This window comes from Syngnathus scovelli, chromosome 13 (genome assembly GCF_024217435.2).
Source record: "Syngnathus scovelli strain Florida chromosome 13, RoL_Ssco_1.2, whole genome shotgun sequence".
In the NCBI taxonomy this organism is placed as follows: domain Eukaryota; kingdom Metazoa; phylum Chordata; class Actinopteri; order Syngnathiformes; family Syngnathidae; genus Syngnathus; species Syngnathus scovelli.
In genome coordinates, this window is record NC_090859.1 from 8,031,405 (window position 1) to 8,050,737 (window position 19,333).

General features: G+C 40.2%; 1 protein-coding gene and 1 long non-coding RNA gene across 28 annotated transcripts in view; one reads left to right on the forward strand and one right to left on the reverse strand.

Moving 5' to 3' along the window:
• The window catches only part of dnm1a (dynamin 1a), a 34,221-nt gene that overhangs the window by 7,138 nt on the left and 7,750 nt on the right, over positions 1-19,333 (forward strand). For 13 of the 27 annotated variants that reach the window (XR_007485399.2, XR_007485398.2, XR_007485397.2 and 10 more), the window contains exons 7-16: positions 43-185; positions 498-633; positions 703-770; positions 1,610-1,748; positions 5,844-5,930; positions 6,713-6,783; positions 6,854-6,905; positions 7,204-7,215; positions 8,440-8,469; positions 8,746-8,859. Coding sequence is in view for 24 of the 27 variants with exons in the window: in XM_049738284.2 (XP_049594241.1) it covers positions 43-185; positions 498-633; positions 703-770; positions 1,610-1,748; positions 5,844-5,930; positions 6,713-6,783; positions 6,854-6,905; positions 7,204-7,215; positions 8,440-8,469; positions 8,746-8,859 (852 nt within the window). In the remaining 3 variants the exon portion in view is untranslated. Of the gene's footprint in view, positions 1-42; positions 186-497; positions 634-702; positions 771-1,609; positions 1,749-3,169; positions 3,309-5,843; positions 5,931-6,712; positions 6,784-6,853; positions 6,906-7,203; positions 7,216-8,439; positions 8,470-8,745; positions 8,860-13,439; positions 13,576-19,333 lie in introns of those variants that run through there. The other 14 variants (XM_049738291.2, XM_068652793.1, XM_049738275.2 and 11 more) reach the window with 8 other exon arrangements.
• On the reverse strand, positions 13,035-13,930 carry LOC125979743 (uncharacterized). Its single transcript, XR_007485403.1, has 2 exons — positions 13,642-13,930; positions 13,035-13,540 (listed from the first exon to the last, which is right to left on the reverse strand). It is a non-coding gene; the product is annotated as an uncharacterized lncRNA (long non-coding RNA).

The window sequence follows — 19,333 nt, forward strand, 5'->3', positions numbered from 1 at the left end:
AACTGCAGGATATCATCTAATTCTGACTTTTAAATTGCATAGCAACTCACCAACCATATCCGGGACACGCTGCCAGCTCTGCGGGCCAAGTTGCAAAGCCAGCTCCTTTCCATCGAGAAGGAAGTGGAGGAGTACAAGAACTTTAGGCCCGACGATCCGTCTCGCAAGACCAAGGCTCTGCTTCAGTGAGTTGTATTATGGGAATATTGTGGATTTATTGGTCTGACATCAGTGGCTGTCTCTGAAATCAAGAACAAGACAGATGTAATAAATGTCATAAATTGTCACAAAATTATTTACAACAAGCTTACTCAGTAACACAAATCTTAACAATTGGTGGATGACTGATTATTTTTCTCAGGGGTAGTGTGTATACTTCCTACTGTCCTTTCTCTGTCAATACTGCAACGACAATATCGCAACTTGCATTTGTGTTTGTTAGGCACTCATCGATTTTTAGACAAGTGTGTGACAAAACTCCAATGTGTACATGGCAGGATGGTGCAGCAGTTCTCTGTGGATTTTGAGAAGTGCATCGAAGGCTCCGGGGACCAGATCGACACTGCCGAGCTGTCTGGCGGCGCCAAGATCAACCGCATCTTCCATGAGCGCTTCCCCTTCGAGTTGGTCAAGGTTTGTCTAATTTTTTGAATTTGCGACCATGTCAACAAAAGCATGACGACATTGTGACCTCCCTCTCAGATGGAGTTTGACGAAAAGGAGCTCCGCAAGGAGATCAGCTACGCCATCAAGAACATCCACGGCATCAGGCAAGTTCGTCCTTACGCTCACCTCTACGTCATATGAACTTCACATTCACCGCCTACTTCACTCCATTAGCTTAGTCACCTCCGTTACATCAATCCAGCATCACGAAGGTAACCACAAAGGTCAACGTGATAAATTAGATGCAGTGGCGTTTTTATTGGCTACCTAATTAGTAGGGCACCAAGGACCGAAATAGGCTGGAAAACTATGCTGTGTTTAACTATGGAGGAGAAGCAAGTAGAAGAGTAGTGATCATTATAAGAATTCATATTTTTTAGTTTAAAGTGGTCCAAACGTTTTCTAAATTAAAAAAAAAGTGTGGCTTTTAGCCTGCTACCCTTGTAAACAATTTTTTTACTGGGGGTCCTAAAATAGTGATAACATACTGTAATTTAGTGATGACGGAAGCACAGTTAAAATAATGCCGGGTGACAGATTGACGACTGACGAACTGGGCCGGCCTGAAATAACGACGGACTGATGATGACGGAGTAGTGGGGTGGCCAGTGGCGTCTACTGATGGACCCTCGACTATGAGGCAGACGTATTAACATCCATCGTGTTGCCCTAAATGAGCGCTCTGGAAAGTAAAATGGTGTCAGGGTGGTGACTTTGCTCATGGCGTAATTGTGTTCACCTTCTGTGTGTATGAAGTGTATTGTCCTTGAGCATCATTGACTGTAATCACATTTTGTCTTCAGCACGTGAGAAAAGTGCAGTGAGTCCTTTACGCTTGTTGTCTTGACTTGTGGGGGGGGGATAACTTTCATGATAATTAACACTCTTCTCTCTCGTCCAACTTTTTTTCTTTCTTGTCTGCGTGGCCGGTTCTGACGAGCAGAACTGGTCTCTTCACTCCGGATATGGCCTTTGAGACCATTGTGAAAAGGCAGATTGGGAAGATTAAAGAGCCTTGCACCAAATGTGTGGATATGGTCATGTCTGAGCTAGTCAATACTGTTAGACAGTGTACCAAAAAGGTAAACAAATGTAGTAATCGGTGGCTAGCATTTTTTTTTTTTTGTTGTTATTTTGTGTGTCCTTTGTCTGCAAAGACCCGCCGGTGTCACTCACTCTCCCTATTCTCCCGTGAACTCGCTGCTCGCTCCAGCCTCCTTGGCTTGTTTTGCGTTTTGCTGGACAGGCTGTCCTGTTGTATAGAGGTGTGCTGATGGGGATTTAAAAAAAAAAAAAAAAAAAGTATGGCCGCTGAGTTGTGAATGTATGGCTGTCAGGGAAGGACGATTTAATTTACAGTGGGGGCAATATGGCAGGCCGGTCTCCACCGGGCGGGCCTGCGGCGCAGAAAGGGTCTCTTGGTGACGCACCTGGTGGAGTGCTAATTTGGTACTCAGATTTGGTGCCTGCTCAGACCATGTCTAACTAGCCAACACAGGGTAGACAGCTGGTCTAACTCAAAACATTTCTTTCATAAATATTTTTATAGCAGGCATCAAACCCACTGACGGAATGAAAAGAGCCATTTTGATTGGCCGTAATTGAAGTCAGCTGTGATCACTCTCACAGCAGTGCAGACCTCCCTCTCGCAGATCCGCCGACCTGCCTATGTTTGTGAAATTCCGCCTCAGAGATAGGCCACATGCTCGCAGGATTTATGCTGGTCACAAAAATAGAGCCCTTGGTTTAAATTCCCCCAACATGTGTAATCATTTTTGTTTGTTATTTTATATAAGTTACAGTGAATTTATTTTCACGCATCATTTTTATTGACATCATCAAAATGGCCCTGGACTGGTTTAATTGAATTCCCATTATGATCCCAAGTAAAGCTATGTTTGTGCATCTATTCTTGTTTGCAGCTCATGCTTTTCGTTACTAAATACATTAATTTGCAGCATAGTTGAAGAGAAAATGTCCTCTACTTTTCTTTCTTGGTTGTAACTGGCAGCCATATTGAATGACCTCAGCGTCCAGACTTGCGCACGTGTGTGTCCGTGAGACCGCAGCCGTGCACCTGCAGCATAAAAGAGCCGTGATGGTTGTTAAAGAAAATATGTGTGGCTAAATTCCAACTCCACCGTGACAGCAGCTTTCCAAGAGCAAGCTGGAGGCCTCTGCTGGGATGCTTCGTGTTATTTTTGGGATGCAGCGCGTGGAAAAGGGAAGGGGTCAGGAGAGGTGGCTTGCACGGCTGCCGTCTCGCTCTTTCTCCCATCTTGTCCCGAAAAAAAAAATCTCACTTTGATTTTCTTCCTTCTGTGCTGTTTTATCTTCCCGCTCATCTCTCCTTGTCTTATTCATTGGGAATACGTTGCCTCCCATCCATCCTTTTTCTACTCTCTTTCCTCCTCCTTATTTTGCTCCTTCATTTCCTGTCCGGCTCTTTTTTAATTTCATTTATTTCAACGTTGTCACCCGTGCCACCCGCCTATTTCTACAGGACGGGTCTGTTCACCCCTGACCTGGCTTTTGAGGCAATAGTGAAAAAGCAGATCCAAAAACTGAAGGAGCCCACACTGAAGTGTATAGACATGGTTGTGAGCGAGCTCACCCTCACCATACGAAAGTGTAGTCAAAAGGTAAAAAGAAAATGTTTTTTTGTAAAGTGTGCCGGTGGGGGCAGACCGATGGCTGGGCTTACTTATTCTCATTATTGACTTTAAGAGACATTTTATTTTATGCATTATTATTTAAAATGAGTGTGTGATGGTCTACAGCAAGGGTGTCAAACTCATTTTTGTCGCGGGCCTCATCATAGTTTTCTTCTGACGGTTAACCCAAATAAATGTATGAACATCTAATACTATATATACAGCAGGGATGCCCAAGTCCGAGAGTTTCACACCGCTGGTCTACAGTATTTACAGGAATAATGGCCAAAAATATGACTGATGTAAAATGAATTCTGAATAAAATGCATAAATAACACAAAAAAGCTCACGTGCGTAATATTAACTTGGTGTGAAGTTGCAAGGACAGGCGTTGGGTTTGTACATTTTTCTAGTTCTTGCCCAGGTTATAATCATTTAAAGAATGTCATAACAGCTTGTTCTGTACAGCCAAACAGCAAAATAAATGCATTTAAATAAATCATGTATTAAATTAATTGACAAAGACCAAAACAAAGGCCAATTTTGCCATAAATATAGTTATTTTTATAAAAGTAAAATGTAGTTTCATTTGTTTTTGAAAAAAAAAAACGTTGTTTTTATTTTATTTCATTTACAAAAAAAAAATTTCACCCTATTTTTAGTTATTTCTTTATTTTTTGTTAACTATAATAACTTTGTCTCTTAAAAGTAATGTGCCCAACTCCCTTCACTTGTGGGCTTTGTTGATGTGGATTTCGATATTTAGATGTTTGACCATAGCCCGTCAAACTCAGTAGGTTATTCAACGTATCATTAGCATGCTCAAGAGTAATTTTAGCAACATTAGCTGTGTCCACTCTCTATTTGTCGTTATGAAAAATGCCAATAACCTTCTGTTTTGTGGTAATATCAAGATTATGTGCCATTTGCATTTAGCCTTGTAAATTTTGGAAATATTAATCAGTGGTTGCACTGAAATTTAAGAAGCTGGTAGCATGCTTTTGTGTTATTAATTGAATTTATCCCCAACTGCCAGCCGTAATCGGTCTCTCCTTACTCAAGACTTTACCTATTTAATACATACTTGATAGTTTAGTACCTTTATTTCAACTTAATCTGCATGTTAGGTCATTTTATTTCATATCTGACTTCACCATGCTAAATCTTTCCATTTCACCCTCCTTGTCTCTGTGTTTGTCCGTATATATATATATATTTTTTTTTATTAACTTTAAGTTGCGTGACTGATCACGGAGTTCCACTCATTGACTAACTGACGCCCTTCCACCATATTGATTTTATATTTGTTTTTACCTGCTTTTATTTGACTTCCATCCTGTCGTCTTGCCCAAACGAGAGCGTGACCTCCTTTGGATTTCTCCTCTCTGTCACGCTGTTATTTTGAGTTCCAGAAATTTACTGTGTTTAAAGATAGACTGTATTATGATATACAGTACTTGGGAAAATCCACAAAGGGGTCAGTTTGAAGTCGTCCTCAGTTCCCCTTCCCTCAGTCCCCTTCTCCTTGCCCCTTTTGCTTTGCACATTTTGCATCCCTGCATGCGGCCTTGCTCGTGACATTGAAACCACATTTTTCGGCACTTCAAGTGACACAAAACAATTTGTCACTCTTCATGTTGCAATGCATCCTAAGTGATTCGCTGATTTGACATCATAATACTCTTTTTGCTCACCAAGTTGTCTTCCAAAGAAAAAAGGCACTAGATATAAAATGTGTTAAAAATATGAATGACAGACATAAGGCAGAATTTATATTATCCAAAGAGCATCGTTATTTATTGTGCAAATTAAAAGTTGGCAGATTTTCACTCAGATGAGTCAACGCTTAGTAAAACAGTTTGGATCAGCACCAAATTCGAAATTAAATTCATGACTAAGATTCAGTGTGAAGGAATGTTATAGGTTTCAGTGTATGAATGCCACAAACATTTAAGTTGCTTTGTGAGCACCAAACGAGAAAGTCACAACTTGGAAGGTGAAAAAGACAACTGATCATTCCCGTTCAATACTTCAAGATGCATTGTGACATGCAAATAAAAAAGAAATTTGTCACCCCCCCTTATTCTGTGTGTGTGTGTGTGTGTGTGGTGTGTGCGTGCGTTCGTGTGTGTGCGTTCGTGTGTGTGTGTCGTTGTGGCTTTGCAATGAGCTCATGGAAAAAGCCCCTCAGTGTGCTGGGAAAGAGATGCTCTTCTGCCAGGAACATTGTTGAGCCTGCATTTGTGTGGCAATATCACAGACTTTTGCACTATTCCTTTGTTGGTCTCTAATTTTGTAAAAGAAAAAAAAATCTGGATTCACATAAAATAATCCAAATGTTGGACCTGAGTAGCGCTGAGTCTGCGATAAACCTTTCTCTGAACCCAGAACACTTTTTTGTGCATTATTTTTATTGTGCATGTAGTGGAACTGTGTGTTTCGGTTCAGTGAGAGAAGTAATGTAAGTGGTTTGTGTTTGTGTATGTGTACATGCGTCCGACCCACTGTGCCGTGTGCTTGTAGCTGGCCCAGTACCCGATGCTGAGAGAAGAGATGGAGAGAATTGTCACGCAGCACATCAGAGACAGAGAGAGTCACACCAAAGGCCAGGTAACATAAGAGAAAGGTGCAATGAATCATATTCTTGACACTTATTATTCATTTAAATAAACTATAAAGTTTGTTTGAAAATAAAATAGCTGCTCCAGTTGCTTTTAATGATAAATCATGTTTACGGATTTTATCACCTTCCCAGGTTAAGAATCTATGTATGCACTATCAAACCCTAATTTCTCAATCTTAACAGAAAAACACAATATCAAAAAGGTTTTAATGTTTACATTTTGTTTTATTTTCTAATTTAATTACTTCGACTTATTATTATTTTTTTTAATTATATTTTATTCTTAAATTTGTATGATTTTATTTTGTTTTTAATTAATTTGCTTTATATATTTTTTGACTGAAATTCCTATTAATTACCTGACATATTGTATTACTATATATATATATATATATATATATATATATATATATATATATATATATATATATATATATATATATATATATAATTATATATAATTATATATTATTCTTATTATGATGATGATTATCATTATGAAAACCTGATGTGGAAGATTTTAAATCAGCAGAAATGATCCCTTTCTGATTAAAAATGAGTTGAATTATGTATTATATTATTGTATTTCATTTATCTTATGAGATATTTATTAAATGTAGTTTGCCTAAAAAATACAAGAAAATAAATGTAGACACTGTAATGCTTTTTTCCATTACAAAAATACAATAAACGGCAAGTAAAATTCTGCCCAAAATGTATTGTAAAGCATAATTTTGCAAAGGTGAGCTGAACAATGCTCGTTCGTCAGGTGCTCCTGTTGATCGAAATCGAGTTGTCCTACATGAACACCAACCATGAGGACTTCATCGGCTTTGCCAAGTGAGTCATGGATTTTGTGCCCTCTCTTTGTACTCGTGCTTGCATGCTAATGTTTGTGTGTTTTGTGCAGTGCCCAGCAGAGGATCAACCAGATGAACAAGAAGAAGGCGGCTGGGAATCAGGTGATAATACTGTCCACCATATTTTTTTAGCGGATCATCTAGGCTCTTATCACCCTGACAACGATAAAATTATTCAAGTTTGTGCAGTATTTGCAATTGTTGGCGCAGATCACGATGCTATGGTGATAATTCTACTTTTGCATGACTCGCATCCTGAAGAATTTTACAACTTTGTGCGTTCTTTCTCTGAGTTTCATCTGCTCTTCTGAGCTCTCCAATTGTCTTGTATTTTCTTCCATGTGATTTCCTCTTGTGTGTTGCCTCTCCTCTTCTATCTGTGGCTTGTGCACTGCTTCAGGATGAGATCATGGTGAGTAGTGACTGTGCACGTCTGAATGAATTTATATCAAAATGAATATACTGTATGTCTTTGCAAAAGGTGGTGTGTGCAAAATACGCTATGGGCTACCAATAGTTGGGCTGGTGACTGTGGTGGAAAACCCTCGGCTGCTTCCTCTTCCCTGATTATTAACAATATTTTGCTCACACATTTCTATCACACGATGATCACCATGCTAAAACCTGCTTATGAATTACACGAAGAAAACTACCACGCAACTATCCCCCACCCTCTTCCTGAACAGTGGCTCCCATCTCCTGTCAGTTTGACAGTCGTCATAGCAACCACCCAGGTTGGGGTGCGGGAAGGGCAAAGGTTAGAGGTGCAGTAAACAGAGTGGTGATCTGTGCTTCCTGTTTACACGTGGATGTAGATGGCCCTTAAAGACCCTCGACTGCTTCTGTTCTCCATCTTAGCGTGACTTTCTACTCCATCCTCATACTACATGGGAAATCATTTGTCTTTTGGCCGTGTGTAAGTAAACATTTCAAAGTGTTCAGTGGTCAAGAGATGTGCATTTTTTTAAAGCCACAGTGGAACGAACCTTTAAGGCTGTTCCAGAACACTTCAGGACCTTCAGCGATTTATATGGCTTTCCAAACAATTTTCCCACAGGAAATATTGCCAGTAGAAATTCATTTCAGCGTCAAGCTGTCGCCACCGTTAAACTGTTATGAACACTATGGGCAATGATTTAACATTTGGAAAGGCTTACGAAGATTTATTTATTTTTATTCTTAAATATTCAATTTGATCACACTAGGGTAAAAAGAAGTAATCTACCTTAAGATGCAGCTTCTCAAACTTTGATTCTCAAACGCTAAGAGAACTAAAACACAAATATGCAAATTTGCGAATGCTGAATTGTGAATAAGCAGGGGTTCGCTGTAAACATTTACGTACTTGAATCATTTGGCTGATATTGTATTTCTTTTGGTTATATGCTCATCATTTTTGCACATAAAGAATGAAACATATTCCTGCATCTGACTGCATGTTCTGAAAAGGGCATTTGGACAAATATCCCCCCGCCCCATCCCCGCTAATGCTTGCTGTCCCAGCAGCCCGCTATGACATGCAGGCTTTTGACCACCAATGCACACTATATGTATAGCAAATATATGTACTTGGCCGCTTTCATGAATAGCCCTCGTTGGCTTCGAATTGTAACATTCTCTCCACATTCTCATCCAGCCGGAGAGAGGAGTTAACGATCGGTTCAAGGTAAATGAAGTCGCACTTCACGTACCGTGTGTGTTTTCAATAGATGCAGATACCATTGTTGTGCCGCAGATGTAGTGAAAATATAGATACCTTTATGGGTCAATTTATTAGGTACACGAGAGATCCATCAAAAACTGCAAAGATAATAGTTCGCAGGCTTGTAATATACAATACAGAGAGGTTTCTTGCTGGTGGTTGCGGCTGGAGAGTGTTAGTGTGATGTCACTTCTTGTGTATCGCCAATTGTGTTTCATGTTCTGTCTGTACATTGCCCAGGTGATCCGAAAGGGGTGGCTGACCATCAACAACATTAGCATCATGAAAGGTGGAGCCAAGGAGTACTGGTTTGTCCTCACTGCAGAGTCGCTGTCCTGGTACAAGGATGACGAGGTGTGTTCAACTCTCTCACACAATTAGAAAGATTTAGAAAGAATATTTGGGGAAAAAAACCCAAGCATTAACATATAAAGACAAAAAGCTCCAAATTAATCAAAATAGAATGATTTTTTCAATTATTATTATTTACATCTACATTACAATACATCCATAACATAATCTTTGTCAGTTTCTTGCTAATTTTCTCAATATTTTGGAGGTGATATAAAGTTTTGTAATTCTTACATAATACAACTTCATCGAAATTAATATTTTACTAATTACCGCCTCATCATTCATCACCTGAAGATAGATTAGTTTGTGGATAGGTAGGAAGGTAGGTAGATTAATATTTTATTCATTTCGTAAAGGAAATAAAATAAATGCGCGGTCGTTTTCACCCAAACCTGAACCAAGAGGAACAATTTCTGTTTAATTTCTTCCTTCTTTTCCACTTTGTGCTCCAAAAGTTCATTCCAGCTCCTCTCAGTTGCTTTTTTTAAGTCAAGTTCAGCGGTTTTTGAGTACGTTTGAGCCAACACATTTTGGTACTGGGCGAACTGGTCAAAGAAAGGTCCCATGATGCTTAGTGGAACTTTTCGGAGCGAGCCACGCAGTCTCACTGTCTCCAGGATGTAACCGCTCATATGTTTGTGTGCGTGTGTTGTTGTGTGTGTGTGTATATGTGTGTGTGTGTGACCGAGAGCGCAGGAATGAGAGAGAGAGAGACAGAGAGGGAGAGAGAGAGAGAGAGAGAGAGAGACGACCGTTTTCAAAGAGTCAGGACCCCCCAACATGTCAGACACCAAAGCTGGCATCCACATGTGCATACCAAAGCCCCCAGCCCCCCAACCCCTGCTCCTTTTGCCCTGCCCTGATCCAAATTGCACACACACACACACACAAGCACACACACGCACGCACACACACGCACACACACACACACACACACACACTCACACACACACATAATCTGCTTCTAATAAACATACTTCATTTCAAAGAGGGTGCACAATGCAAGCGGACTTGTTGGGCAGGACGTGAGGGTGGGAGATTCTGTCTTTTGTTAGCCGGGTACCGTACACGTAACTAGGACCATGTGGGAGGGCGAAAGGTTGATGCGGACACGATACTTTTCATCCTTTTTTCCTCAGCTTCGTATAAATTGTACATTAACTCCCTTCTCGTCGTGTGTATTTATTTAATTAAACTTGGAGGTTGGGGGAGGCCTCATGTTACCATGTGGTCTTGGTGTCAAATCTTAGTGCCAAGGACGAAGGATACCATTGATCAGAATCCGAGCACCTTTTTTCTATCAAGACATTTCATTATTTGCAAATATTATAGTACTAAATTTACAAAGGCGCACACAGAAAAGGGAACACACTGTAGGGCTGGTATTTCTATTCATAACGATAAAGAACATTTGAGATGGAAGTGTTTTCAGTTACAAACACGTAATGGAACCAAATAGATTCATAAGTCATTTTATAATTCATGGCTGCTGTACTGCCATCGAGTCCTCTGTCTGCAGTGACTCCCAAATTTAAAGGGGACATTCTTTACTACATTTACTTTATTCTACTACATTATGGGCCAAATCAAATCCTTTCATGGCCCATGTATGGCACACGAGCAGCAGGTTGCGCACCCCAGGCCTATACAATCACACAATCCTCCTCTGTGGTGCTTGCCCATTACAGTTAGATACGCAAAAAGCACAACACAAATGCTTCTGGGGTAGAGTTACAATGCAACACGTACAAACACACACACAGAAAATAAACACTAGTTACTATTTAAAAAATAAACCTTTCATTAGTTGGCCTCTTGTCATGGGGAAAACCCTTACTGTAAGTCTGGCATGGCAGCACACACTAACCAAAACATCCTGGCACTGCTTTTTGGCTTGGATGTTGTTATATCTATGTGTGTGTGTGTGTCTGTGTGTATGTGTGCGTGTATATGTGATTCACAGCCTCCTGGTCTATATTACCACAGGACATGCCGATTCTTTGAATCAGACGTCTTGATGTAGAGGGAGATGCGAGGATAAGAAAAAAAGAAAAGATAGCTGGAAACAAAAGAGAAATGAGCATAAAAGAACCACATGACTATGATTTTATAGACTTGCAGCACGAGTGGTATTCATTTGTTCGTATTAATACTTTGGACGTAAATGAGTGCAAATCTCTATTGTCCTGATGTGGAAAATTTTATTTTTTTCTTAGCGTAAACAATCAGTTAGTAGCTGATGTTTTTTTTTGTTAGAGTACTGAAGAATTAAGAAGCAAGGAAGTGTTCAAAGTAGTACGACAATTTCAAAAGTAGTTTGGACATCTTGCAAACTGTTGTGGCCTCTACTTTAAATTATTTGCCTCACCCCAGATGGATACCTCCATTACGCCTATTCATAGGACTTTTAAAATTATGGGCACTGATGAATTAAATTGCTAATCAAAACAGCAGCACATATGAAGCCCGTCAACAGAGGCACAAAGCCCCCGACAACTTAGCTCCAAGCATCACAGGGAGAAGATTTTTTTTGTACAATAATCAATTTCATTTCATTTTAAACTCTAGTGGGATTTCACATTTTTTTAATATACATGACCATTCAAAAGTCTGGTGTCACTTGGAAAAGTAATAATAATAATAATGATAATAATAATAATAATTATTATCATTATTATTATTTATTATTATTATTTATCATTATAAACACTCCTTTTGTTTTAGAAATGAGGACGTTTTGAGTGAACCCTATACTTTTTAGTTGTGTATATTTTTTAAAATATTGTCATCATTCATTCGTGTGGAAAATTCAGTGAATCTTCTGATATTGATATTCCCCCCAAAAACAGAGTCATTGAAAAACATGCTAATTAGTCATAAAACAAAAGAAAAAAGAAAATTATCTCATGGTTGAGCTTGGGGTTTTTCACGTTATCTATTAGTTTTTAAAATTTATGCATAAAAAATATTAGCTGCGTAGGTATTCATTTGTGATCTTTTCTTTTTTTCCCTTTTTGCAGTGACATGCTAGTAAGCTTCTTTCCTCCCGTCGGACTGCGTGTGCATGCGTGCGTTTGCGTGAGTGTGTGTGTGTGTCTGTGTGTGTGTGTGTGTGTGTGTGTGTGACTGGGCTTCCCTGATGCTGCTGTAAGGCCGCCAAAAAGCCAGACTTACCAAGTGATCCCAGCAGTAAACATCTTAAGGGAGAGAGGGTGGGCTTACATCACACTCACATGCCTTCTCAAAAGTGTGCGTGTGCATGTGTGTGTGTACATGTGTGTATGCGTGCACACGCACGCCTGGGCTTTAAATGGAAACAGGCCTGGTGGTTTGTGGTTTCTGATGCCGCTCCGAGGCGGGACGCTGTGTTTGCATTGTTGTTGTGTCTTTTAAGAGTGAACTCAAAACGCTGTGTAAAGGTCAAGTGTACCCCCAACCCCCATTTGGGGTAAACATGGTAACAAACGAGGCAAGGGGGAAATCTAACTAAAAATGACCTCACCCACAAACAACCGCGGACAATTTCTCTCGTTTTTTTTGGGGGGGGGAGTTCTATTCAGAGGCTTTTAAAAATAAGAATAAAGTGAATGAGACAATGACAGAGTGAGCGCGCTTAACATTTTTGTGTGCTCTCTGCACATAACGTAGTCATTTGAGGTGGAGACATAATTGTATGTGTTGGTCACTTTGGGTTTGTCTATTCATATACTGCATGGGTGAGCCTTTCCTGACTACCATCCTCGCCTAGATTTAAATATACTTTTTGTTTTTTAACCCTTTAGGGACCATATTGGTTCACATAGACCATTCTTAAATAACATCCATCTGCGGAATTATTTGATTATTACCGTAAAACACGGAAAACATATGCTCCTTTATAAAAGTTAGAATACGATTCTAATGAAAATAATTATAAATTCTAAAAACAATTATAATATATATACATATATGCACCATTATAATAGTTAGAATATGATCCTAATGAAAATAATTATACATGCAACACATTTTATATTTAACTTTTAAGGAAGTTGCTTTTGGTGTCTCAAAATATTGTGCAAATCACAAATGTTAAATAACAGGAGCATGAAATTTTATTCAAATCACAATTATAAGGGTTTGATGTACTTGATATGTTAAATTCATGAACTGTTAAAAAAAAAATCAAGTAACGGTTACGAATGGGAAGGATCTTTATTTCAGTTTTTTTTTTTTTTTTTACAAGTTAAACATAGTGCTCAGGTGACATCAATAGCACCATATCTGGGTCAGTTTCTTTAAAGATCTTGTGGTCTAGTCAGAACAACTCAAATGGATTCTCTCACTTCTGAAGTCGGGCTGGGGATGCTTCCCAAGTGTTGATTCTGGTCTCGTGCTTCCCCGGGCCAGCCTAACCAATGTGCAGACTACTGTACAACCACTACTTCCTGAACAGGTAGTCTGAACACTGGGCGGGCGGGCCGGGCTTGAAGGATGCTGGATTGTTTTTATTTGGAAGACTTTTCCTGGAAGAAAAAAAGTGGAGCGCATGCTTTTACTCACCCGAGTCCATGAGGGGTACATTTCGAAGAGGGGGGGAGGAGAAGGAGGAGGAGAGGTGAGACGGAGGTGATAGCCACTGATTGGCAGATTTCACGACGTTCCCTCCCCAGCATCCCGCTGTGCGGCGCATTCCAGACATCTGTGGAGAGGAAACACGTTGAAAGCTCGTCTATTTCTGTCACATTCACAAAAAGTCTGACAAACGTCCCAAAATTCTCCTCTTCATCTAAATATAATTACCTGTAGCATCTCTTCTTCACATCTTTATGTCCCCATTTTTTTTTCTTGGCTCCTCATCTTCCACATCGACTTGAATAGGAAATGGTTAAGCCTGGAATGGAAAACTTTCCCCATTGTTTGCCTTCCTAAATAAAAAAATAAAAGGCACTCCACTGCGTCCACCTTGCTGGAGGCTTGACGTGGCAGAGGACTGACCACCAACAAGTTTCCCTTCCAGGAGACAGAAGGAGGAAAATGGGCGAGCGGGAGAAAGAGAGGAGATAGGGAGAGAGAAAGAGGAGGAGCTCCCATTTCATTCCCCCACCCTCCCATTCTCTGTCCCTTTCGACTTCCTCTGAACCCTCCCTCTGATTTGTCTTAACCGCCCCCTTAACCCTCCCCTTTTTAGCCCTCGCCGCCTCCCTCGTTGGCTTCCAGGGAGAAAGTGGAAGTTCAAAGGTGAACAGGAAGTGAGCGCCATTCATTCTGTCGTAAAACTTTTCGATCATCCCGTAGCGTCCCTCCATCGAGTCTACTCTATCTGTGCATGATCAATGATGATTTTCGGGGGATGAGGTGGTGTGGATGGGAGCAAAGGCCCCGGGTAGGAATGTCTGCGTTTTGTTGGCGAGCATGACGGGGGTGGAGGAGAAGGAGGAGGCCTTGTAATAACTCCAGATGTGCGGCCCTGCGGTCTCCATCGCACTCTGGCTCCCTCTGTTTTTGCTTCTAAAGCTGATTTCCTCTCGCTGTCAGGGCTGAATAAAGAAGCCTTTATGCAGGCCCTCGTTACACACATGTGCATGAAGAAAGGGGGTAGGGGGGGTAACGTATAGGGGCTAAATCAGAACCAGAACAAATGAATGTGCACATACTACAGTACAGCGCAAAAGTGTTTGATTTTCTTGTTGTAGCAACACGATAACCATCGCGTACAGTTTGACCCTGGCGTGCCTTTGTACACCAGCACAATAGATTTCAACTCAAAGAATCAAAATGTGAAAAACAAATGTTTGTCGTTCACATAAATATCGAGTCTTTCTTTGTGATTCTTGAATTTTGTCTTCAGTGCTCTATTGGGTTTAGGTCAGGACACTGACTATGACATTGCAGAATATTCTTTTTACATTCCAAGTCTTGAGTTGCTTTCCCAGTTAGTCTGACTTATCCATTCAACCTATCCACTGAATTAATCAGACAGATTTTATTGGGTTTCTATCAAATGCTCATCAGCTAGGGAAATGGTTTTGTTTGACACATGATATGGCTTGAATTGGAGCATGCCAAAATTCTGATACATACTGAACATAGTTTCATTTCTGCAAATAATCTAATTAGCCAAAAAAGAAAGTTCTAATTTGCCTCGCTAACTTTCATTGTGAACTGCTGGCAGACAGGGGTAACCGGCGCTATGTTTCCAGGTGTGTGCGCTTGGTCATGTTTGTGTGCGAGCATGTGCAGAGGTGGTGGCCAAGTACGTGTGTTTGTTTTAGCTTTGGTTTCTGAGCTCGGACCTGAGCTCCAAATCAAAGCAGGCACGCTCCCATGAGAGGCCAGTCGGCAGTACAGCCAGGGAAGTAGGGATGTGGAATGAGACAGAATGTGCTGAAAAAAAAAAGAGGTTGAAGTGACTTCAAGCTAAGAGCATGCACAAAAATAAAACTTGTGCTTCAACACTAGGCAGATTGAGTGGTTTCTTATTGTGTAGATTGTTTTGAAAGTTCATTTTATGTATAAAGTCAGGCTGAATAATTTTTAAAAATAAGCTCACTGTACTGTCTCAATTGTGCCTGATCATATATTGTGGTTTTTGGGCGAGGGGTGGTTTTGTTAGACTGATGAGTCACATAGCTAACGGTTTAATATTTTTCCTTGTGTAAATTATGAAACCAATCCAGCACATTTTTTTGCTGGTACAAAGACCTCAGAGAAACAAAGACTGGCAGACTTGAATACAAACAGAGCCAACTAGAATGGAGAGGAAACCACCTAATTCTATTCTACTCACAATTATGTCTATTATGCGGGGACTAAATTTACTTTGTTTCCTGTTAGTGCTCGTTCTGATTTTTGTAGTGTTACGTTCCGGCATTGTTTTTTTCTCTGAGAGAATTTGCTTTGCGTTTAAATGTGTGTGAAAAAAACATGGTCGGGATTAGACAGAGGCCTCAGAAGTACTGACTCACTGTATAACAAAGACAATTTTAACATTTAGAAACCAAAAGGGTGGTATCCCCCTATTCTGGCCTTAAACGGTCATATGTCGCTAATTGTTGTAACCCACGGCCGTATCCTTTATGAACCACCCCCTGTTTTTTCAAACTAAAGAAGCCCCAAGGTTGCGTTGCTGACCTTCTGCAGAAGTAAACGCAGCACGAATAATTAAGTGATTTGCAATTAGCTGCTAAACAGGAAGTCGTCACCTAGCTGCCAGCCCGAATACGATGAATGAATGTATCATTGTCAGTGGTGTTTTACATATTTTTTTATAAAACTTCTTTCAACAACAGCTTTTGAGTTATTGTAAAACTGCATAACCAAAACAAACCTTAGCTAATTGAAAATTAACATTCATTGTTTTCTTGCAAGGCAAAAATTGTGTTGACGGCAGTGTTACCAAAGCATGTGACTAAACTATTTCTTCTACATTTTGGCGTTTTCGTTTCTGCTGCTACCCAGTTAGAAAAACAGAATTATTTTCATGGTGGACAGCTTTGATTAGACTTTTAATCGAGATGAATGTGCTCCCTCTCATCATTATCAGATATGACTCGATTATAAACGATGTGCTAGAAAGCCCACCACCCTCGTCGTTAAGATAACGGCTGTGTATTTTTAACACGAGGCCCACGAAGCTCATCCCGATCGTATATCACTCGGCCTCACCGATTAAAAACCTTGACGTGTGGCTTTCCTTAAAAAAAAGTCTGGATGACGTTTGCACATGTTTTGGTGCTTCCTTGGTGATTGTGGCTTTTCAGTTTGCGACAGATCTGCTTGTCAAAAAAACATCTACTTGCCTCACAGAGAGTCGTGAAGCTGTGTACAGACGCAACTCAATATGCAACAGCAATGGCGGAGGAGCGACGGGAGGGAGAGGAGGTGAAGAGGAGGCTTGTGAAAATTGCCGCTGGCTGCCACCCAGGGCCCAGTCTTTGTGCTAATGACGGGTTAGAAGCGATGTTATTGCTCCCAGATGCCCTGCGGCTTCTCCATAACCCCTTTGATGCCCGACTCAAGTCACTAGAACTTCTATCACACTCACATCCCCGGGTAGACAAGAAGCCATCATCAAGCTTCTTTTAGGCTTGCTCCCATCGAACCATGCTGAATTGGTAAATGTGTCTGTGCATGGCCAACCTTTCAATAGTTTTTTACTTTTATTCAACATGGTGAACTTCCTCTGGCGTTTCATAATGAGCACGCTATTACTCACTAACCAAACAAAAGAATGGAAAGTACTTTGCACTCGCGCAACAGCTCCAAACGCCGCAGGCGGCTTTTTTTTATGGCTTTGTGTGTGATGGTCCGCCTGAGTGTGACTCAAACAAGCGTCACTATGGAAGTCACTGATGCCGCCTCTCACTGGGAAGGAGCTTCACTGACAAAAACACCAATCAACTTGCTTGTTGCTTCCTTTTATAAAGCATATTTTGTAGTATATCTCCAAATTTTGCAGGTTATTTATTTTACCACTATAAAAAACAGAAAAAAACTTAGTTTTGTGTATTAAAACAAAACTGAAAATCTCAAAATATAAACACAATTTTTAAGATATATTTTTTATCTAGAAAAACTACAAAAAAAGTTTAAGGACCAGCTTGTAATAATAATGCTAAAGGACCTATATAATAATCCTAACTCTAAATGTTCATATTTATTTCCATAAACCTAAAAAAAAATCATCTAAATGTTAAAGAAATCAGGTAATGCATAATATTTTTGCTGTATAGTACTAATAATTGCCAATGGCATATGATAACGTGACATCAAAATGTCCCCTGGGCACCACATAACTCCACCCCTGATCTTGGCCTGGATTGTTAGTTTCTCCAAAAACAGGGAGATTTGTCAGGGAAATACACCCACTTAAGGGAATTATTCTTTAAAAGCATAGATAAGATGCATCAAGTCAGCAAAGCCTCGTTGAACTTGATAAAGCATTTGCTAATCCGGAGACAGGAAGCCTTCAAGGTGGCTGAGATGATTGCCAGACGGGTCCCATCAGGATCGTCTTTCACCTCCTACTCGTCCTCCTCTCACTTCAGTAGCTCAGGTGTCTCCACAAAAGACGGAAGCCAATGACCACGAATCATCTCAACCACGCAGCTCCGAACATTAGATGTAGCAATAGTGGTCGGACAAGAAACCTCCGTTGCCACATCAGCTTGAGGCTTATTTACCTCCAGATGGCTGGCTTGGAACGAAGCATGGCTAGAAAAAGCAGATTTTTGACAAGGTGACCTCAAAGTGCTCCAATGTGAATCCCTCAATGGCCTTAATTGCTTGAAGGTGGAATTTTGCCATTTCAGATGAGTCAGGCGAAAAAGATTTGCGCCTTTGTCAAACAAATACTGCTGCTGCCCTCAATTTGCTTCTGGCCTGCGCTCAAATCTGCATTTTTGTATTCTACACACACATGCACACAAGAAGTCATGTCCAGTATATTTCAGGAAATCTAATTATGCTCTGAAGTTTTCTATATGCTGCTTACCTTGGCTGGAATTTATCACAGCAGATGGCAAAATGCTCAATTCGAGGCTTCACACAAAAGTTGGTTTTGAAAGGTTTCACAAATATTTGCGAACGAAATTGTCTGCAAATGCTTGGTTGTCTAAATCTGAATTACTGTAGCTGCAATCCCCTGGCTTGGTGACGATTTTTTTTAAATGAATGCTATAGAACACAGGTGTCAAACTCAAGGGGGCCAGATACGGCCCACCACATCATTTAATGTGGCCCGCGAAGACAAATTGTGCATCAAATTCGTGTGTCATTACTAGAATAGCAAATTGTCTTCACTTTTAATAATATCTGTTTTTTTAAATATTTGACCAGTTTTTACTCGTCTGATTTGAAAACGAGTTATTTGTCAGTTTGTTTTGTAGCTTTTACTGTATATAATATGAGGTGCTCATACATTTATTTGGGTTGACAGTCATAACGGCCCTCCGAAAGAAGCTATGACTACAATGCGGCCTGCGAAAAAAATGAGTTTGACACCCCTGCTTTAGAAGAAGTCAACCGAAATTTAATTTAATAAAGCAATACAAACAAAAATGTGTAGGCACAACTTGATGTGACGTACCTTTTTTTTTTTTCATTGGCCAATGGGGCAGTGCTAATGGAGCCCCGCAAATTCTACCTAGCAACAAGCAAAAAAAAGAAAGCTTTGTCAGCAATTTGTTGCAACAACATTTCTGCGTATAAAATTTAGTTCATAGCTTCCTATAAGCTCCCTTTGTTCCAGTTTAACTTATTCCAACTTGCACGGAAAGGGACTCCATTCACCTCCTGTTGCACTGCTGCCGTCTGTGTTTAATAGCCACAAGAGAGGAAAATGTATGAATCATTCCCAGAGAGAGGGAGAAACCAGAGTAACAAGACAAAGCAAGAAATTCTGAAGTCTACACATGATTTAAGTCGGCATTCTGCGGCCTGGGGGCTACTTTTAAATTTTTATACAGACACCTGGTGGGTGCACTGATGCTTT